This window comes from Rhamphochromis longiceps, linkage group LG13, assembly GCF_057381845.1.
Source record: "Rhamphochromis longiceps isolate RC_006_pf linkage group LG13, R_longiceps_female_GT1.1, whole genome shotgun sequence".
Lineage (NCBI taxonomy): Eukaryota > Metazoa > Chordata > Actinopteri > Cichliformes > Cichlidae > Rhamphochromis > Rhamphochromis longiceps.
The window spans coordinates 16,827,864-16,850,562 of record NC_140569.1 but is presented as its reverse complement, the minus strand read 5'-3'; the positions used below and the strand labels follow the sequence as shown (position 1 = coordinate 16,850,562).

At 41.0% G+C, this 22,699-nt stretch overlaps 1 protein-coding gene and 1 long non-coding RNA gene across 13 annotated transcripts in view; both read left to right on the top strand.

The window, feature by feature from the left end:
* The window catches only part of LOC146655576 (uncharacterized), a 249,683-nt gene that overhangs the window by 117,014 nt on the left and 109,970 nt on the right, over positions 1–22,699 (top strand). The gene's annotated exons all lie outside the window — the stretch shown is intronic.
* Positions 4,223–22,699, top strand: part of pax2a (paired box 2a) — a 32,390-nt gene continuing 13,913 nt past the window's right edge. For 4 of the 12 annotated variants that reach the window (XM_085428030.1, XM_085428032.1, XM_085428023.1 and 1 more), the window contains exons 1-5: positions 8,295–8,397; positions 9,858–10,023; positions 11,171–11,368; positions 14,840–14,925; positions 15,100–15,219. In XM_085428030.1, the coding sequence (XP_085284156.1) occupies positions 8,355–8,397; positions 9,858–10,023; positions 11,171–11,368; positions 14,840–14,925; positions 15,100–15,219 (613 nt within the window). In that variant the 5' untranslated portion in view covers positions 8,295–8,354. Of the gene's footprint in view, positions 4,354–8,294; positions 8,398–9,845; positions 10,024–11,170; positions 11,369–14,839; positions 14,926–15,099; positions 15,220–16,177; positions 16,223–22,699 lie in introns of those variants that run through there. The other 8 variants (XM_085428026.1, XM_085428029.1, XM_085428034.1 and 5 more) reach the window with 4 other exon arrangements.

The window sequence follows — 22,699 nt, the reverse complement described above, 5'->3', positions numbered from 1 at the left end:
TTTAGTCAACCATGTTCAAAGTGTCTTACTTTCAAATCATTTAAATCACGCAAGCCTGCACTATATGTATGTATACTTGCTTCCAAATAGATAAATAAAACCCTGTTAATTCTATAATGAGCAAACAAACATTAGGGGAAATCTGCATGGCAGCTACATTAGAATAGAGCCGTGCCAAATATCTATGGATTAAGGTTCATTTGGCAAGATTTAGCCATGATAAACAAATTCAAACACTTCAATAAATCCCTCAAATTATCTACAGTGGATAGTTTTGCATTTATCAAATATGAAATAATAAATCAAAATAAAAAAGATTGCACTAGTTTATGGAAATCCACATCAGCGGGGAATGGATGCCTACTCAAGGGGCATCACTGCACAGGTAAGCTGCTTTTGGAGGGTTCATGTAAATTCTAAAGTCCAAAAGTCAATTACTGGGGCATCTCAAGCGTGTGTTACTGAAAGACTCTGATGTTTTATTGAAGAGAGGCTTTAATTCATCGGGCTTCTCAGCTCCCTTTCATGCAGCTTGGAGAGGGAGAGCATGGTACCTCCTTCAGATGGCCAGTGTCATATATCACACACACACACAGGAAGAAAGAAAGAAAGAAAGAGAGAGAGCGAGAGACAGAGAACACACACTAATGCCCAAAAACAACTCTCAGGTGGTCTGCTTCACTCCACTGACCAGACCATTACCCCCCTACACACACACACACACATGCACAGCCCTCTTAGTGCAGACCACACAGACTAAACAAGAAACTCTAACTCACCCATTCAGTATTTTCAGCTTTTTCTGTACAATTATAAACATTTCTAACTACTTAATGTAAAATTTCAGTTAAAATTTCAAGAAAAGTCTAATTATACCCACATAGACACTTCACTGGCCATTTTGCTGGGCTTTTGAGATTTGACTTAAGTGCTGTATCTTAATAAAATCTACAGCACCTTGATAGATCATTGCATCACAGCTGGTTTGATAGCATTGGAAGGTGGGATGTACTGTGTTATTCTGCCGTTCCTACCTGCTGATCGCAGTGCGCCTCTGTGCTTTGTTCCCGCTGGAATATTAATAAACAAATACTGCTCATCGGCTGACACAGTGCCATCATAACAGAACGAGCACTCTGTCTGTCTCTAATGTCTCCACAGCTGGAATTAAGGCTCATGGTGGCATTGCCCACAGAAAGGCACGCAGACAGCTTATTTTTCTACTGTGATTAGCCAAACTGTGCAGCTCATATACAAATGGAAATGGGATGTGCATGAGTGTCCCCCTCTTCTTACCCTCTCTCTCCCATCTGTCAAGACAATAGATTTTAATCTTTAATCCATGAGCAGCCATTGAATACTGGGGAATTACAAATTACAGATGTTTCACTGTGCTTCTTTTTTTCTCCCACTCTCTCGCACAGACACACACAAGATCTCCTGCCCACTGTGTTTTTATCCGTTCAGGCCCTTCAGCTACCTGCTACCACACAAAGGTGTTCACACTCCCGCACTCGCCACAAACAAATGAGTGCAGCGGGGAGAGGGAGAGACACACAAGTACGCACGTTTCACACACTCGTTCTGTGCCATCATGGTACCATATGACACTGTCATCATTTGGTAATTAAACCCTTGCTGGCTTTAAATATGAAAAGCTGGCAAGAGTTGATGATGATGATACTGGCTGTCGCTCAGCCCAGATTTCCGACAAACTATCCAGACACCAGGCAGGAAACATATTGTCACGATGTTGTCTTAGTTTGGCCGTCCATTCCCCCCGCCCCGGTGAAAAGAAACAAGATACACGTGGTGTATTTGATCCTTTTTACTGTTTAGGTATGTAACAATAGTTAGATGAAACTGTAAGATTACAGTTTTTTTTAGTTTCCAAAAAACTAAAAAAAAACAAAAAAACAAACAAAAAAACAAGAAAGAAATATATGTTACTGTAACGACAGAGTGTGGTGTGATAAATGATGGGCGCAGCCTGGTGCATGGAGTTACAATGGCCTCCGAGTGAGGAGAGGGAGTTGGTGCCAAGGAGAGATGGGGGATGGGGGGCATGAAGGGTGAAGGGGGCGAGGTTTATTTAATGTTCAGCCCATGAGCAAGTGGGACGCTATTTTTTAAAAACGGGAAAGGAGAGGTGGCGGGGGCAGTGGCAGTGTGGTGGTGGGGGCTTTAGGATGAAGGGTGGAAGTGGAAGTGAAAACTTTGGCTGTCCGTGGAGAGGAGACAGGAGGAGAACCTTTACATATACATGTATGCACCTACACGCATGCGCTCCTCACCACCAAACACACACACTTCTTCGCTTTCAGCATCTTGGCAGTCTTGGACAGAGTAGATACTGTTGACTAGTCTAATGGACTCTGCCATAAGATCTCTCTCCCCCTCACACCTCCGTCTAACCAAAATTCACTCCTCTCCCTCAATTTTCAATCTGCCTCTCCTGCAGACGCCGGTCATAACCCGTAAATGCGGTGTGTGGCTCTGAGAAGAGCTTAGGTTCCATTACTGACAGCCCACACAGCTTTACGGCCATTTAAGATCCTCGATTTGGGTTCCTCCCATTTGGATGTTCCTGCAGACCCTTAGTGTGTCGCCTGAACAGACAGAGAGGGGAAAAAACACTTAGTGAGATCGTTAATGTCAAGCTTACCAAGGCAGACTCAGCTCTTGCTGCTTGAAATGTATTTTTAATACTCAGCAATAAACAATAGCACTGTGAAAACAAGACAATAGCGTGTGTGTGTGTGTGTGTGTGTGTGTGTGTGTGTGTGTGTGTGTGTGTGTGTGTGTGTGTGTGTGTGTGCGTGTGCGTGCGTCAGTCTGCAGACTGTTAGGGATGATGAAATCATTATAATAACAGAAAGCTTAATACATAAACACATTTTCTAGATATTTTATTAAAAATGAGGTTCCTAAATTTGGATAGTTTTATTATTTCCTATTGAAAAACAATTAAAAAAATCTGATTATTTGATTAATTTGCCAATAGTTTCTGCTTCTAAATCAATGCTTTCACTTAATTATTACACCTTATCTGGTGCAATTGTTTTTTGGAAACAATATATTTTCTTTATGTGAGACATTTAAATGATGTGTCATGAAGATCTAATGTTTTCAAAAGGAGACAGCACCCAGCTGCAAAGTGTGTTCCTGTTTAAATGACATTTTAAGCGAGGAAGAGCTGCGTATAAAGGCTTCCATAATATCCATTACTGGTCCTTGGTCCAGTGGGAGTCTTATTGCCATTTCTGAACTTCAAGCACTGTAAAGACTCTTATAATACAAAATGTTTGTTAAATAGCCGATAGAGACGCCATAATCTTTTAATGTTGGATTTTATAGCTTTACCACGCTCTGTCGTTCTTGTGGATATTGTAATATTGCATTTTTACTGGTTATTCATCTGTTAATGTTCCAGTTACTAAGTTTTATACTCTCCCTTATACATTTTTTTTTTGTATTTCTTTCCACTGTTAAACACACAGAGAAAGTTTCCTGGGCAAAGTTTATCTGCGTGACACCTGACTGCATTAAGTATCTCACTTTAGGTTAGGTCTGACAGGCAGGTGGAAACAACTACTGAAAATGTAGAGTTTACAATTAGAGCTGCACTATCATATTTCCTGTTTGTCCCCCACTCTGAGACACAGAGAGAGAGGGAGAGGGAGAGAGGCCTGTACCATAAACAGCCTACATTCTGACATTTAACCATTATTTTTAGATAATGGCCTTTTCCCTCTAATAATTTTAAGTATTTTTCTTCTATAGGATTAATACATAAATTCAACATTTTATTAATTCAACTTAGTGTTTAAGAGGTAGGACTGACAAGTCACTTCTTACATTTTTGAATAAACTGTAGTCTCCAGAGAAAATCATATGTAGTCCACAGTGTGTCGAGTTATAACAAAGTCTGCAACATGATGTTAATAAATCTACATCAGTGCTGCCGAATAAAACAGGCACAGCTGTTTGCAATTTGAAATCGATTTTTATTTATTTATTTTTATTTTTGGTGATACACATTAATGGGCAATTTTTACAGTTTCTTTTAATTCAGCACCTGCAACGCTGTTTTGTTCTTTGATTTCTTTGCTTTTTTCTTCCTCGTTCCTTTATCAATTCGTAGCTCATTGGAGCAGGGTTGCTTCCTCTTTTTGTTGTCGCCTAAACCGTTTAGTTTTGGATGATCGGTCAAAGATTCTGACAACCAGCGGGGAGAAGCAGGACGCCCAGCCGGGGAGACAGCGCAGGAGGCCGGACAGATCTACTGGGCTGCATCGGAGAGACGCACCATTAGACAAGGGAGAGCCATGCCTCACAGCGCGGGTCGATCAGGTAAGGATTTCTCCCTCTGCCTCATACTAATGTCAGCGTTTGTTTGCAGGTGTGTTGGTTGCGCTGTGCGGGACAATCTCTGGCGGATGCAGCTTTCTTCCTAATACTCATCTGGATTTGTATTCTTTATTATTTAACCAATCTGCGCTTTTCTTTCGTTATTGTGAACTGCTTTTACGCATTTATATTTCGTTTTTGTTTTCGTAAAATATCAGAAATTAAGGTAAGAACTTTGTATTTTAATGAAATTCATTATTATTATGATTATTATTTTTTTTATTTTTATTATTATTATTGCACCATTTTGCTAAATAGCCTATCAACATCACCTACATGCTCGAGGCTCTAATTGAAAACATAGATCACAATCTAATTCACCTCTCAATTTTGAGTTTAGATGGGAAGATCAATGGAAAACAGTTGTAATGATCTAATTAATTATGGAAAAATTAAAAGCAAGTACAAAATCAATCTGTGGTGGTGTCGAGAATGGAGTCAAATTGATATCCATCTGCTCCTGTTATAAAGCACATGAATAAGCAATCTAAGGACGCAGCTGATATCCTGCAGTTTGGCATAGCCTACCCATATGGCTTTGGGTGTCAGGAGACTCCAGATCATGGTGGGATGCTGCACGTGGCTCTCGATATGATGCTGATGTGTTAACAAATAAAGAGGAAATGAATTCATGGGGAAAGATTAAATTACAATTGTGAAAAAAAAGAAAGATAAAAGATGGAAGTAAAAGTTTTAAGTGCACCGTGCGTACTGCACTTGAGCACTTGAGGTTGTTGTTGTTGTTGTTTTTTTCAGCGTTTACTTCACTGACTCCTGGGTTTTTTCATTGAGTTGAGAAAAAAAAGTGAAGTTGGACATTTACGCTGTGCAAACAGGGATTTGTAAGATTTTTATTGATTTATTTTCGATAAAATCTAATAAATCTCAATAAACTAGAGTTAGAGCTTGCGCAGAAGTGGAAGTGAACAAGCTTTACGCTTAAAGAGAAGCTTGCAGGGAGTTGCTGTGCAGTGGTGTCATGGGGCACATTAGGACTCCTCGAGTATATTTCAAATGCCTAATTAATGAAGATGAAAATTGTCACATTTCTATCAATCTCTGTGTTATTTCATTCTCAACTGGTAATAGATGCAAATTTACAATCAGATATTTTTGCATTGAAATTAGACTATATAGAAACATACAACGTGGGCGATCGACGCTTACTTATTTTATTTTATTTTTTTATTTGTGTGTGTGTGTGTGTGTGTGTGTGTGTGTGTGTGTGTGTGTGTGTGTGTGTGTGTGTGTGTGTGTGTGTGTGTGTGTGTGTGTGTGTGTTTACATTGTCCCATACAGCAGCAATCTGAAAATAGTGGTGCTCATGTGCTATTAAAAGAAAGAAAGAACGAAAGAAGGAAAGAAAGAAAGAAAGAAAGAAAGAAAGAAAGAAAGAAAGAAAGAAAGAAGAAGAAGAAGAAGAAGAAGAAGAAGAGGGGTTTGTCTTGTCCTTTTTGAAACCATCAGACCCTCCCTCTGTCTCTCTCTTCTGTGTCTTTACATTTCCACACAGTGAACGTATTAAATATAGTTATCAAGATTAGCCTGTAATTTCCGTTGTATAACACAAGCTTGATATTTACATTCCCAATAGCGTGTATTTGTTGATAACGAACCTAAAGGATGTGTAAACAGTTTAACCTCTACCAGCATCATTCAAAAACACTGACAAAAATTATCTGAAATATATTCAAATCAAATGTTCTTATGTTGTTTTCCACGAGCTCAGAGATTCTTTACTGTGTAAATCAGGCAAGGGGGAAAAAGGAAAATCGAAAACAATAATCGTATTAGGTCCTTGGTGGCTGTGGCTTTAAAGGGGGTGAAGTCAGGACTAACAGTTTCTTAATTATCACGCCGTTTGTTTTGCTGTAGTGCTGTGACACGGGGACGTCATCGTGGCACTACAGAGAAGTATGGGGGCAAATAGGGGTGTTGTGGGCGAAATAGCAGCAGCTTTAGGGCAAAAGTGCATCGATGTGTGAAATTACAGCCCATGGTGCTACATATTGTACCAGAAGCTCTCTTCCCAAAAAATGCAGAAACAAAAAAAAAACGTGGAGGGAAAAAGGTGGAAAAAAGAGGAATAGTTCTCAAACGTGTCCAGAGGGCAGCTGGACTCGCAACTCAAACTGCCGCCATGAAGTCCACAAAACTTCTAAATAACAGCCAAAGATTGCGGTTGTTGTGCTTGCTGTGCCAGTCAAAAACAAACGTACAAAAATTCAGCTGAATGCAAGGTGACTGCTCAGGCACACCATTCACTGGAAAACACAGCTTACAGTTCACTATCATCCAGCCTATTTATAGAAAACAAAGTGACACCATTCTGATGGATAACCTGAAAAATGCATTAACACGTAGAAGTTAATGTTAACCTCACGCTTTCATGTTTTTTCTTCTCCTTTTCTGACGGATTGAGTTCCTCCAAAGAAAAGATTACGAGTGCGTAATTGGCAGTACTCTTACCACACCAACCTTTGACCCGACCAGCCTCAGCAGCGTCAGCCCTCCTTCCTATACCTGTCTGCCTCCATGAGCGTGGTGGGCTGTGTAACCTACTGTATGAGCGCCATCTACAGAGCGGTGCTGCACACAGGCCCAGGAGTAGATGATGATGATGGTGATGATGATGGTGGCCTGCTGACTGACGCTCCCCTGCACACCTCACACACCACTTCTCTGACCACACACACGCACACACACATATATGGGTAAATAAGGTTTGGCAGTTTCTGAATGTGAAAACTTTATTTGTATTTAACCAGCGCCAACATATTTTCAACGTGTATTTAGGAGCAGAAAAAATTAAAGCAAGGAAATGCTTTCATATAGATCTTGGTGCAAAAGTTCACGAAATTCCTTTTTAGCCATTCTCCCAAGCTTACAAAGTTGGTTAAATAAAACGCGGAGGGTTTCGTCTTATCTTTGTTTAATTTACAAGAAAATTGTACCATCTGTAATTATGTAATAATGATTCTTTGAGGTGTCTGCGTGTTTTTTAGGCTCTGCTATAACAAAAATCTTCACTGTGTTTGTGTTGGTAGTCCTCTCACTGAAAGCGTCCGAGCAGCATGGCTTTAAAGTAGCCTGACAGTGCTTTACCTCTTTTCTACCTCCTGCCTTTAATTTCCTTGATTCTTTACCCCAAAGTCTCATCATTTCCCATTTCGTCTCCCTCCCCTTCCTGGCTGTCGGATGCAGGGACCTCCTCATTTGAGCTGCAGGTTTTTACGTGGGCGAATCACAAAGTGTTGGAATCTATTGCCTTTGTCTGACAAGTCATCCATCTCTATGCAAGGGGATCTGTGGGATGGAGGTAGGAGGGGGGGGGGGGGGGGGGGGGGTGAACTGTGGGACTGCAGCTTTTAGAAACAGACACACAAGGAGAGGGGTTTCATTTTCTGCCCAAAGCTTCGTTCAGGCACAGCCCATTCTGGAGGAGAGGGGGACTCGCTGCTCTGTACTCTGTCCATGTTGTTGTCATCTCCGCCCCTATCTGATTAAACCACAGAGCCTGCCGGTCCATCACGCCGTCAGAGGAGAGGGATTTTTTTTTCCGGTCGCAGATTCCTGAGCGGAGCAGTGGAGACTCGGTTTTACGCTTCTGTTTTCCTCATGATGTCCCTTAAAAACAAACAGTGACCCGCTTCGAGTCAATGTTTCCGCGACTGGTGCGCTCTGCACACGCGTGGGTCATGCACTGCACCTGACAGCCCCTTCTGCAGACTTTTGAGTTTAGACTTTTTTTTTTTATTCCAGGAGGAACTTAGCATCGCGCCCAAGAAGTTGTTCACTGCTTGTTCACCGCGGACTCTTCCCACACGGACTGTGTTACACCAACATCTAAATCCTTGATTGTTTTTTTCTTTTTGTCATTTAAGCTGCATCACCGAGGCGAAACGGCGACCTCAGTCGATTACCTTTCTTTCCTTTGCTATCCCATGGATATTCACTGCAAAGCAGACCCCTTCTCAGCGATGCACCGTGAGTATGCTGAATTAGTTTAGAAACCAAAAACATGTCTGTCATCCTACTTTACTTTTTAGCGCACAAAAAAAAAAAAAAAAACGATCCTGTGCACTTGCAATGATTGCGCTCTAATTTAAATAGAAATGAAACAGTTACGATAGCGAAATGTAAGGTGATTGATATTTTTTATTGGGCCTCGCTGTTTTCCCCCCTATTGTCCAATGAAATGTACACGATTCTCACATCTAAAATCTTGCTACCTTTACTTTTTTTTTTTCCAAATTGATTTTTTTCCCCCACTGGTTGACTTAAAAGGCTAATTGTAAAAATATAGTTTTAGCAGTTTTTGACGTTAATTTTATGATAATATAATGCAGAGTAAATAATAACAGATGGCTGATGAATTAAAATAAAATAATAAAAAACGGAAGATTTCTGACTTATTTTTAAACCCACGTGGGTGAAATCCGCTTTTATTTGTGTGTTTTTAGTTTATTATCTTTAAACTTTATTAACCCTGAGGTTGGTTGTGGGAAATATGTAGGTCTGTATTTAAGACACAAGTGGAGAGGGGGGGAGGATTTAAAAAGAAAAGAGTTAATTTAAATACAAAGCTTTTATTACCTGGGAAATCACCTGCCACATTCAGGCTACTTTTAGGGAGGCAGGGAGCACGCTGTGTGCAAATGGATGTAGCCTTAACGTTTCACTTTATTAACAATCTCTCACTTTGATTCGGATGGTAAAGAATTAAAGTGACGACAGAATTTAGAAAGCGTCTGCTTTTTTCTGCTTGTTTTTTCCTCGCGTATTCCCTCCATATGATATGCGTAAAAGAAGACCCGGACTCTGTGTGAATTATTTATCCCCACCTCTTTCGCACAATCCGCGTTTGTAATATGAGTTATCAAAGCTTGTTTTAATTATTTACAATAATTGTGCAAGGAAAATTAAACAGGTTGAAACGTAATATCTGCGACATGTGTTAGGCTGCAGGAGGGGGGGAGATCCTTTTGGAAAATATTGCCTAACCAAGCCAGTGAGCAGGGACAGATGAGATCCTGGAAATGAAAAAGAAAAAGCAGATAGATTTTATTTTTAAATTGTGATATTTTTTTTCTTTTATATTTCACTGTTACATTTGCTGGGCAAAAATCCTCTAAAAATTGAATGTTTTAAAATTAGTTTAAAATTGTGGCAGCTTTAATTCATTTATTATTATTATTATTATTATTATTATTATTATTATTATTATTATTATTATTATTATTATTATTATTATTATTGAACAGCATCAGAGTTCGCTAATATTCAGATTTGCGTCACATTGTGTGTGTTTGTGCTACTTTGATTTCATTTACTCTGAAAATTCAACACACACACACAGTAGAGGGCTGATGAGCACACACAGCAGTGTGTTCTGCAGGTATGTAATGTTATGTCCCCTCCTCGTGTTGCTGTTGTATCCCACGCAGGGCACGGCGGTGTGAACCAGCTCGGCGGGGTGTTTGTGAACGGCAGACCCCTTCCCGACGTGGTGAGGCAGCGGATCGTGGAGCTGGCCCACCAGGGCGTCCGGCCCTGCGACATCTCCAGACAGCTACGGGTCAGTCACGGCTGTGTCAGCAAAATCCTCGGCAGGTAAAAGGGGGGATACACTACCAAACAGAGCCCTGTGTGTGTCAAACATCAATCTTCTATAGCTGCTATATGCGCACCCAGCTCTATTTCAGCCTCAGTCATCGGTTATATAGGCAGGTCATTTTTTTCTCTCCCTTTCTTTCTTTCTTTCTTTCTCTCCCTCTCTCTTTTTTCTTGAACGCAGCAGTTCTGTGTCCCAGATTTTCAATCCATCACCTGCAGCCCCACAAGAGAAAAGCATCATAATCATGAAATAAATGTTAAGAGGGGAGTTTACAGCTAAATATTAATGAGAAAAAATATCCCAGAGAAATATGAGGCTGGCTGTCGGTGACGAAGAAATGGTGCTATCACTTCTCTACAAAAAAAAAGAAAGAAAGAAAGAAAGAAAGAAAGAAAGAAAGAAAGAAAGAAAGAAAGAAAGAAAGAAAGAAAGAAAGAAAGAAACTCGAGTTGGAATAAAAGCGGCAAAATCCAGAAAACTACCACAATCTACCCAAACTTGCCTTTGAGCATCAGATGTTACTGTGAGAAATAAACGCCAAATATATACTTTCCGTTCCTATATTTGTCCATCGGTGTAAATAAATAAATAAATATGAGCAATTAGGTAATTTTACTTGAGAGCAGAAATGCTGTGAGATAATATTCTGACATATATTTTTTTCAGCTATCAGAAGGCATTTCAGAGGTATTTCATTTCACACACACTGTATGTTTGTCACCAACATTTACCAGTAGGTCATGGTGGCATGTAGTGCATGCTACTGTAAGCTTATGCAGACTGGAAATGAGGTCCAGACTGCGCTCTTACAGCTAAACTATCCTTTGTTCTGTCCTTCTCACTGCTCATATTGTTTAATTTTAATTATACTGCTTTTTTTCGTTGAAAATCCGCTTTGTGCGCCTTCCAGCTGACACTTAATTAGGCCCATATAACAGCACACTTGCAGGCCAATTAATAGATTAATGCCGCCATAATGTTCGTAGGTATTTTTTTTTCTTTAGCCTATATGTAACTGCAGAAGATCGATGGAGATTGTTTCCACACAAACGATTTTGTTAAAGCCACCTTTCTCACTGATCACACGACTGATTTAAATAAAGGAGGGATCCATTCAGGAACACTCGCTCTGTCCCCATGCAGGTACTATGAAACCGGCAGTATTAAACCCGGGGTTATTGGTGGCTCCAAACCAAAGGTTGCAACTCCAAAAGTGGTGGACAAAATTGCAGAATATAAACGGCAGAATCCAACCATGTTCGCTTGGGAAATAAGGGACCGACTACTGGCTGAGGGCGTCTGCGACAATGACACGGTTCCCAGCGTTTCATCCATCAACAGGTAGGTGCCACGGCTTTATTTTATTTCTTAGAAGGCGCGCTAAACTGCGCCAAAGCGCGCAAACTCTTCCAGGAACAAAGCTGTGAACTTATTTCTTTTTAAACGTCTGCGTGCAAGTGATGGAAAAAAACAGGGGGGAACAGATAAAAAAAAACAAAAAAAAAAACAAGAAAGGAACTTTTTGTCGTTTACCAAACTTAAAAAAAATAAAAGTGTAGCTTTTTTATCCCCACATACAAGGCTAAAACGAGCCTGTTAGGGGTGGTCTCATAAGTGCAATTCAATCCCCTGTGCGGCCCTGCGCAACACAGCCAGCACTGCCGCTGAGGCTGGAGCCGCGAAGAATCACATCTGTCTCGATAAAAACCGATCAATACAGCGTAACCAGATCCAGAGGCAGAAGGAAATACCCAACAAAGTCGTTCAATACGCGGACCACAGAGGCGGCAGCACCATCTTTATTGCCAGCCAAATGGAGGAAGAGAGTGACAACAGACCACATAGGCTTTTACAGGACAGTTTGTAAAATTATTATTATTATTATTATTATTATTGTTATTATTATTATTAGTAGTAGTAGTATTCGTATTCGTATTATTCGTATTATTCGTATTATTCGTATTATTCGTATTATTATGTTGTGGCTGTAGGAGCTGATTTAACTACAGAATTAAATCAACTAATGTAGAAACTGCAAGAAAAAAAAAACATTCGTCCAGAAACAGAGGTGATCTGCGGGTATTTGTGGGATAAGGGAGTTTCTGTTCCACGAAAACAGCGAAAGCAGTAGACACCCTACACCTTCACCTTTCCACATGAAGCAGGACAGCAGCAGACAAAGTGTCTTTAGACAGAGGACTCTGGTGAAAAAAACCCCTCGGCATGTGTGCAAAGTGAAAAAGCCCGCAGTGCCTGCCAGTGATGAACTTTGGTTAAGAGGCACTGTTCCAGAGAGCTGGTCATCAGCATTACATTTTAATGAGCTGAAGAGAGTCTCATAACACAAGCAGCTAAATGCAGGAGATGGATGAATCTTTGCTAAATTTAAATTTAAAAAACAACAACAACAACAGAAAGATAGGGAGAGGGAAATAGCAGAAAATCACATGGCTTTGGAAATTATATCTTCAATAGGTTCTTAGCACTATTGTGTGTTTGCACCTGTTGTTTCTAAAACCACAGCAGTTTGTAATCCATTTTATGTCTAGTTTTTTTTTTTTTTACAAAAATAAAAAAACAATTTTTGATAATCTGCTCAGTTTGAACTTTGTGGAACAGCAGGACAGGGAGGAACATGTCCTTTGAAACCGCATTAATAATTAACTCTTAGACTTTGTTGCACTGCACAAATCTGCATTTTTTTTTTCATTCCTTAAACATGGCATCACAAATCAAAACATAGCAATCAGTGAGCCTTACTCCACTTTTATTCCCTAAAGTCTTTCTTGGCATTGAAAAGAAGTTAACTGGCACTTTTAGCAAAATCTTCTCTTTGCTCTGTATAATTGTGAAAGTACTGGCTTTTTAAAATATTAGCTTAATTTCTTGCTTGCTGATGTTAAAGGGAGGAATGGGAATGGTGTGGAGGAGGAAGAAAAGAACGAATAGAAGTATTAGAGCCAGTCAAGAGGACTGAAAGGGAGAGCGGACCCCTGGTGGTCTTTGTGGTTAAGGATCTGACCTCTGCTCTGTTGACTAAAGAGGATGTCCTGGCTTTAAACACATTTTTCCTGCATTAATTATTAAAGATTACACAGAGACTGGGTTGCACTTTGTTTTGTTGTCGCAGAGAGAGGAGTTTCCATCCGCTGCACCATGCCCAGTGAACAAAGGCATAGCCGTGAGCGAATTTCAATCATATTGATCCACATTTTAATACTTCTTTGGGGATTACATTTTTTTTTACAACTGTGAAACACCAAAGTCGTTAATTCATCCATCCAAATTGCTTATTCAATATCAACAACATAGACTTGAAACAAAGTCCTTGAATTTATGAGACTCCCTCGAGTCATGAGGTCAGATAACTGTTGTGGTGAGATGTTAGAAATTCAAATATGATATTGATGTGTGTTTTCTGGAGGAGACTACCTGCCTTTGTTGCCCCGCCTGAAGGAGAGAGCACGGAGGACACATGAGATAGTGAGGAGAATGAAAAGAGTCTGATGTACATTTTTGCCCCTGAGGACGTTAACCCCATAGATGCCTGATTCAGAACTGATAGCTTATTGCCGGATGCCACATGTGAGCGCCATTCGCCTCATTTGCAGTCTGTAGAAGTCCGTTTCTGTCACATACCTCTAAAGTGAGAGGGCACACAATACTGCCTGTTATTCAATGATCTCAAGTTGAGCTGTCAATCAGAACATTACCATAGTCACAGTTTAATGTAATGCGATCATGCCCCATAAGAGTTGAGCTTGTGCAAATCCCATTGTGCTCGTCTTCCTAAAAGAAATACAGCAATCATCAGATTTACTGTAAAATAAAATTTGCCTTCATTTGTTTTAATTACAGCCTGCTTTAGTTTTTTATTTATTTATTTACTTATTAAGTGTACAACAGATTAATCGGCACCGGAGGTGACAGCAGTCTCAGCTTCAGCAAATAAGATGCTATTGGTTTCCTTTCACAAATAATGTATGGTTCACAATTTGCATTTGCTGTTCCTCTCTGCCATTCGTTGTCAGTTTTTCTATCTGGGAGTTCCAATCAATAGGGTCTGATCCTCGGTCAGCCCGGGGGATTCCTGCGTGCTACACTCGTCGAGTGAAAAAGGGCAAAAAAAAGTGAGAAATACAGAAATAAATCGGCTACCAGTAAAGAAAGAAAGAAAGAAAAGTAAGAGATGGAGGTTTGAAAGGCAGCTATTGCAAAGTACAGTAAAGCTGATAGGACACTGGACAGTAAAGAGAGTTGAAATGAGAAAAGAGGATGAGAGTGGGAGTGAAAGATCAGCTTTGAGAGATGGAGAGAGAGAGAGAGGAGAGCAAGGAGAAAAGAGGGAGTGGGGAGCAGGAGAGGCAGATTATTAGAGTTGGCCAGGTAGAGCCAGTGAAGCTGATCATTGAGGTGAATTGATGTGATTTCATGCTTTGTTTGCAAGATCATTCAGACCAAAGTGCAATGAAGACTTTCCCGCCACATCACATCTTACTGCTATAGGGACTTTATCATATTTCTAACCTCAGAATCCAGCTAGATTGAATCCAGAGTCTCAGGGGGCAGCCCCCATTCAGTCTTGCACAGGAGACGAGAGATTGCTCCTAAAGCCCCGAGATTGGCTATTGGTGACAGGGGCCTGAATATGAGGATACAAGTGCCCCAAACGATGGAGCACTTGTACATGCACAGATGTAAGTGGACGTGATGTGTCATGTTTAAGTGTCCTGTGGCGGACCGGTACGGTGTAAAATCTCAATTCTCTGAAAGCACTATTGATTGATCCGTGTGTGTTGTTCCCCTTACCAGGATTATCCGCACCAAAGTCCAGCAGCAATTCCACCCATCCCCTGACGGATCTGTTACACCACTCTCCACGCCCGGCCATACCATAGGTGAGCATCAATACGGCTACACAGGTCAATCAAACGAACAAATCGGGGCTGCAGAAAGAATAAGAAACGGAAAAAAAAACTACACATGAACACATATTAACCCACGTTAACCTGAAGAGACACACAAACACACACAGTACTGCATGCGCACTCTAACTCTGCTTTCTCCGTCAGTGCCCAGCACAGCCTCCCCTCCTGTGACCAGTGCCTCCAACAATCCCGTAGGATCCTACTCCATCAACGGCATTCTGGGTATCCCCCGCTCCAATGGTGAGAAGAGGAAACGAGACGATGGTAAGGGAGACATAAGATCCCTTTGTTTGCCATCCTTTTAATTCTTTTCATCACTCATCTCCTACTTTTTTCCTGTGTGTGAAGAAGATGGCATTTATGACAGCGCTGCAGCCAAGTGTGTTTTTGTGTGCTGTCTCCAGTGACTTGTTATGCTGTATATAAGGCGGGATGAGAGTTGCGAGAGTGCTGTGATTCAATCAGCTTTTCGATGCCCTACGTTCTACCATACGCCTACAGAGCTGTATCTCAATTTTATACCACGCTCAGATGTATTGTAGATATCCCATACAGCTGTCATACAACTCTAAAGCCCTTCGGAAAAGGCATCAACGCTGCTGCTCCGTGCTTTTATTCCAGTAAAGTAACAAACAGCAGAAAAAGTAGCTCTTTTGAAATTTCCTGCTTTGATCCTGTCAGATAAGTCATGATTTATCATTATGGACTATATTTTTTTTTAAAGATAAGGATTGATTGATTTGATTATGATTTTAATTATATTTTTCCACGATGATTCAAATAATTTTAAGTATATTAAAACATCCCAAAATATTTTTTTACTAGCAGGGGGCAGGCAGCGAATAGATCTATATACACCCAAAGATTAAGTGAAAGCCTATCCAGTCCAAGCCAGAATTTCTCATTCCGAGGTAAAGCTAGAGAGTGGACACACACACACACTGCCTGAGGGCTAATAGATTATCGGTTGTGCAAACAATTGGCTTTTTTAATGCCTATGAATTAACATGTCCCTGGTGGAGGCTTGAACAGGTGTAGGAACAGACCGGTGGAGGCAGGGAAGGGGCTGTGTGTGTTTGTGAGTGTGTGTGTGTTTGTGCATGTGTGTATGTGTACAAGTGTGATTCTGTGCTTTGAGGTGGCTGATGGGATGTTGAAAATGATCTCAAAGAGCACTTATCAAAACAGGCCACTTCCTTCTTTTATGTTTCTGTCTCTTTAGTTCTCTGGAGTGGCAACCACTTGGATGGGAGGAAAATAGGACATTGTAAGTTTAAGTTAGACAACCTTCTCTTTTGCTTTGGTCAAACAGATCACAATACTGTCACGCACTCTATTTGCTCTTCCAGGGTAATGAGCTTATGAGGTGTGGTGTGGCGGGGAAGACTTTTTCACACAGATTATCTCCCTAGTAATGAAAACGAATAAAGCTAAATAGACTAGAAAATCACGTTTTCCATAGATTGTCATAAACACAATGCAGTTTATTGCAAAAAACAAATGCATATTTACTAACGACTCTATTTTTCTCATTTCTATTCAAACTGACTTGTGATATAAAAGTTCCAGTGCAGGTTTTTTTTTTGTATTTGGATATTTAATTAAGTAACTTCATTTAATTATTAACCCCTCATATTTTAGAATTATAGCGTCTTTTTTTATTACCAAAAATAAATAGGCACACCTATACAGCAGAAAATATCCATTTTTTAAAGCTAAAATGTTAACATGCTTCTTTGTCTGTTGTAAAAATATAATTAATTTGGGGGGAAAAGTTAAGCAAGATTAGAAACAAAAGGAGATCAGTGCAGGAAAGTGTTTGATTTTTAAATCTACAAATAACTGACTGGACTTTGCACGTCTGTATACTAGTAATTCCTTTAATGCTTGTGCCTGCGTTGTGATAATCTGACCGTGCTAAATGAAAAACCATTTCACACTTTTTGTGCTGATGGTGGTTGCTGGTGATCCTGCTGTGGTTGAAGTCAGTGGTTGCCCTTTTAGGAAGAAAAAGGTCCCCATTACTGCAGGGCTGTAGAGATAATGTAGTGTGACACGCGTTATGTACACCAGGTCCCCGTAAGACGAGCTTCAGGGACATAGGTGCCATAAGAGCTATTAATCTGTCCTTGTCATGTGTTATTGCAAATTAAAAGTAGCATGTTACACTGGACGGCTTTGAGTGAAGATGGGAGGAGGAGCGACAAGAGGAGCAGGGGAATTTGTCGAAAAAAAGTGGGTTTATGAGGGAAGGAGGGAACAAGGAGGTCCAGGCAGCCTCAATGAGAATTGAGCAAGGATTAATTTTAGGATCTGTGCATGCCTGCGAACACACCTATGCACGGAAATGTGTCTTTTATGTGTTTGTGCGTAACTTCGTGGCTTCCGATGCTCTTCACATAGTGAACATAGTGACATTTAAAAAGAATTTGCAATTCTGCAGAGAAAAGCTATTAATTCACAAATTAACATCTCTCCCTCCCTCCCTTCCTCCCTCCCTCTATCTTGGATGTGCATGCTATCGAAAAGACAAAAGAAATAGCCTTAAGGGGGGAAAAGAGAGAGTCTCAGTCCTATCTGTGGAGAGATTGGTTTGCATGTCTGCAAGCAGCGATACCAATTATGCCAGTGCTGGGAGAATGCGTCTCAATGCGCCCCTCTCCTTTGCCCCACCGCTCCCCCCACTCCCTCCTCCCACCACCACTACTACCACCACCCCACCCCGAATCTATCCATAGCCAGATTTATTTGTGTATCTCATTACAGGAAATGGAATGTTGTTCCTGCCAAATGCATTAATAGTGAAGTGGGGAAATTAGCTTGTTGTACAGCCTGCTCTCACCAAGTCATTTAAACCTATGGTGGAGTTGGAAGCCAAGAAAAGACAGAGAGGATTGGGTGACAACTTCTGTGTGATTGTAAAATGTGTATTACAGCGCTATAAGTCCATGCAGTCGTTTGCAAGGTTTGAGGCCTGCGGTAATTTCTCGCAGACTATTTTGAGCTAATTAATATGTCACATACTTGCATGCTATAACTTGTTCTCTTTGTACATCGAAACATGTTTTTATTAGAGCTGCAGCTTAGTGTTTTCTTAGTCTTAGTATATACTGACAGGTTACTGCTGACCTTGTTGCTTGTTTGCAGTCAGGTTGATGTGACCTAACTATATGTTTTTCTCATCGCTGGCTCTCCAAGTCCTGTGCAGAGCCCGGCGGAGCTCTGGGGAGGACAGGCAGTAGGGAGCCACGGTGATAAATTAGATAGAGAAAGCAAAGGTCATAACTTGTGATTGTAGCGTGGGTGTGGGATAAGTGTAGAAGGAGCTGATGAGTGTGTGAGTGGGGAGGGAAAAAAATACGGCCTAGCAGGTTGCTCATTCATGACATAAAACCATGATCATCGGCAGCAGCCGGAATCATATCAACCTTGCTCAATAGCTTGAGCGAAAAAAAATGAATACAGTCACTGTTTTGATTTGTTCACATTTGATATTTGGCCCTTTTGGAGATTGTCCACAATGTATCTTTAAACACACGTGACCCATTTGTGGAGTTTATATCAGTTACTGTATGGATTTAAACCTGGGCCTACACTGGTTGACTAGTCAAGCCACTCCATGACAATGAGTCAATAGAGGATCACTTTAGAAAATAAATGCATCCAGAGCAAGACAGAAAAATGGAATCATGAGCACCATGATGGCCCTGATGGGGTGTGTGTGCGAGAGAGAAAAGCCCAGGTTTGAGAGGGGCCACAGAGCGTAACATAGAGACAAGAGGCTGTTAGGGCCCTGACAGTAGAAGAGGCACAAAAGGGTCCACACTGCATTCCTCCCCCTCCTCCTTCTGTGATCTATCGCTGTCTTTCTCTTCAAGATTTCTTTCCTTCTCTCGTCGTCCCCTTGTTCTTCTTCTTCCTGAGTCTTGTGGTTTAGTAACGTGGCTGTGCGAGCTCCAGCTTACAGTTGTAAACAACATACAATGAGAGCCGTCACAAAAAAAAATTTAAAGAGAGGAAATTTACTCAGTGGAGAGGAATCATGTCAGAGAAAAGTCAATTATGGGCAGCAATGCAGAGAATTAATGGAGCGATGCATTACTCAGCTTGAGGAGGGAGAAACGGCACGAGAAAAGTAGGGATACGTTAATTGCATTTCTACAAATACTCACCACACAGGGCGGCTGTGTTAAACGGCAGACTGAAAGCAGAGGAGGACAAAGAAAAATACAAGATGGGCATAAAACAGTGAGAGAGACTCTGTGGCAAATAGCAAAAAGAATTTCACATATTTAGACGTATGAATATTCCTTTGAATTTCTTTTGCAGTTTTTGACAGATTTGTCCAAGTCAAATATTTTCCCCTCAAATCTGACCGATACAGTGTCTTGCTCAAAGAACCACTAACCCTGCATTCAAAGGCTAAATAACTGCCACCAGATCTTATTAATATTCCAGAATATACATTTAAGTGGTTTTATTTATTTATTATAAACTTTCTGTCAAATATAGTAAATAAAACAAATAAAATAAAGTGGAGATCTGCGAAATCCTGTCAATGCAGCCGCAGTGGAAGCAGTGAGAGCAAATATCAAACAAGCATCACTGTGCCTGCTGACAGTCAGTACACTGGTTGGGGTGCTAAATCGAATTAATAAAGCTCTTAAACATGCCACAACATAACAGGATCTTAACAGCCATGGCAGTGTTGCTGCTTCTCTCCCTCTTTCTCCCCCACCCCACCCACCTCTCTCCTTTCCGCTTCAGAGCTTTCATAAATATAGCTAGCTTACAGGGAAGGAGTGTTCACCCTCTGGGTATACCAGTTTGTTTGCACTCTCTCTCTCTCTCACTCTCTCTCTCTCTCTCTCTCTCTCTCTCTCTCTCTCTCTCTCTCTTCCCAAGCTCAACAGCATTTTTTTTCTCAAAAAAAACCCCCATCAATAAATGATCCACAATTTGCGATAGCATCATTCCACCTATCAACAGAGGCCGAGTAAGTAAAGCAGCCTCTGATCTGAGGGACTGCATGTCATTGATTTACGGAGAGAGCCAGCCAGTGTGTAGGGATTCATTTGCCTTTCAAACAAGCCTCCACCTCTACTTTTCTCTGAGTTATCTTATCATATAAACAGGAGAGATGAAAGAGGGACATTAGTGCCACCACACCATCACAGGACCTTAACATCCCCCAAAACACGACAGATACAGCTGAGGTCTTTTTCACAATAGCTACTGTTACTGGGAAAGTGTGTGTGTGTGTGTGTGTGTGTGTGTGTGTGTGTGTGTGTGTGTGTGTGTGTGTGTGTGTGTGTGTGTGTGTGTGTGTGTGTGCGTGTGTGTGTGTGTGTGTGTGGTACAAAAGGCTGAAAGTGCAAACATATGAGTGGTCTGATGAAAGCCTACAATAACTTTTAGGTTTAAAATCTCTGAATACATAATGATAAAAAAAAGCACATTTTTCAACACAACAAGGTCGAACAGCACCTGTTTAAGCTGATCAAAACAAAACAAAAATTTAATGTGGGAATGTCACCTTAGCAGATTCTTGTTTTTATCTCTGTTTGTCTCCTCACACTTTTGTGTTAAAACAAAGAGACGCAGTCAGACGCTGCTGTGGGAGTGATAAGAGAATACCTGCTGAGACACCCAAAGGGGTTGAAGAAACACTAAGAAAAAGAAACAAACCAGTCAATGAGACAAACACACACACACACACACACACACACACACACACACACACACACACACACATGCGTGCAGTCTGACAGTCGTGCTTCACACTCCACTTGACACACTGACTGTCAAAAGGATGAATCTGATTTAATGCAGCTATCTTATGATATATAGCAGACGTGAATCTCTAATGCCGAATACTGAAAATAAATGATTTGCTGCTTTTAAAAGGCCAAATCAGTCAATTTTTTAACACATAAATTTGAAAGATACTCGCATATTTTCACAATTACAAAACTGACAAAGTCTCTATCATTAGAAATTTTACAAGGTTACTTGTATAAGAAAAGCTTTAACTCTTTCCCCCATAAAGATGACCTCACCTGTACCCTTAATGATGAGTTTCGACAGCTCAGTATTAGAATAGGTACATGCAGATATCACCCTCACTGACCTTAAAAATGACAGAAACTGCTCAGTTCAGAAAAGAGGAATAATCGTTACTCATAGCAAGCATCCATGGAGGAAAGTGTTGACATCCTGCATTTTAGTTGCAAATTATCAGTCTTGTGTTAAGTAAGTTTCCAGAGAACACAAAAAAGTATCTTATGAGGGGAATTTATGTCCTTTCGCTGCCCGTTCAGAGGGCCTGATTAAGTGTATAAGGTGATGCTGAGTATAAACAGGCTCCACATAGTGAATGACAAGCACTTGCTATTGATCAAGCCTCTTTTCTCAGACCAGCTGATGTGAGGTAATTAATGACTCCATTTTCTTCTGTACCACACACAGCAATTGGGTTTCATACAGCAAAACTACTGTTCCTCCAACGCAACACCCAAGGGAGCTGTTTGAAAAAAAAGAAAAGAAAGAAAAAGCCAGGGCTAAAATATTCTGTTAACTCATGGTAAGAAAACACATGTGGCAGGAGAAAAATCAGATTCCTTCATAAATGTTACACAAAGCAAAAGTCAATATATTTTAGCAGTGAAACACACACACACACACACGCTCTCTCCCATCTACACATAACACACACTCATACCCAATTGCAGTCCTCTATTCCATTCTCTCCATGGATCTATTTCTTGGTGCGAATCGGGTTCATCCTCTGGCCTCAGCCATTGAGAAAAGGTCAAGCAGCCGAGCAGAATGGCAATAACGCCCCTGAAATGGTACCATCAGTGGAACATGATTGATCAATTGAATTCCATAGCACAGAAAAATGTGGGATTAAGTAGAGTATTATACGCACAATGAGTTGAGGCATGATGTTCATTCCAAGTTCATTTCGCCTCCCTCCTCTGCTAGCGGATCAGGCAATCAATAGCGGCCTTGCATATCATATATCACCGCTGGCTCGCCCAGGAGAGAACATAATCTGCTGCAAATTTAGAATGACAGATTTGTACGGGAGCTAAAGCCCTCATCCGCTGTTGGTGGCGCAGTATAGGGAGGAAGGGGAGGGTGGTGGGAGGCAGCCAGGAGAGTGGAGGGGAATGCTGGCTGGAGGTTTTAGCTTTAGATCTTTTTTTTTTTTTCATTCAGTGCTCAGGACATGATGAGTGAGCAGAGGGAGAGCTGCAGCCGCGGCAGTGGACTCCCTGGCCGAGTTGATAGGGTCAGAGATCAGAAGAACGAGGGAAGCACAGGCTCATTTGTTTATATAGAGTGTGACCAAGTGAGGAAATGCATATGATTGCCCCCAGACACCCCGTCCTCATTCGGCCCTGAGTCCCATCCCCACTCCATTCTGTTTTCCACAGGACAGGTAATATGTGGGGGATGGAAAGAGAAGGAAGAGAGACAGAGAGAGGGAAGGGTAATATGTTCAGGAAGAAATAGTACAGTTAAATAATGGCTCTCCATTTCCCGCCGGCAGAATGAGAGGCTCTGGATGTAATCGCCAGCCCTACTTTCTCTTCCTGAAGCACACGGTCTGCCTTACAAGTATATATTTGCACTGACGGTAATCCATCAATTACCATGGACCTATCACATGATGACCATGCTGATGGTGGCTGCAAGGAGTGGCAGGGGGGAGGTAGAGGATTGTTTGAGTGAGTGT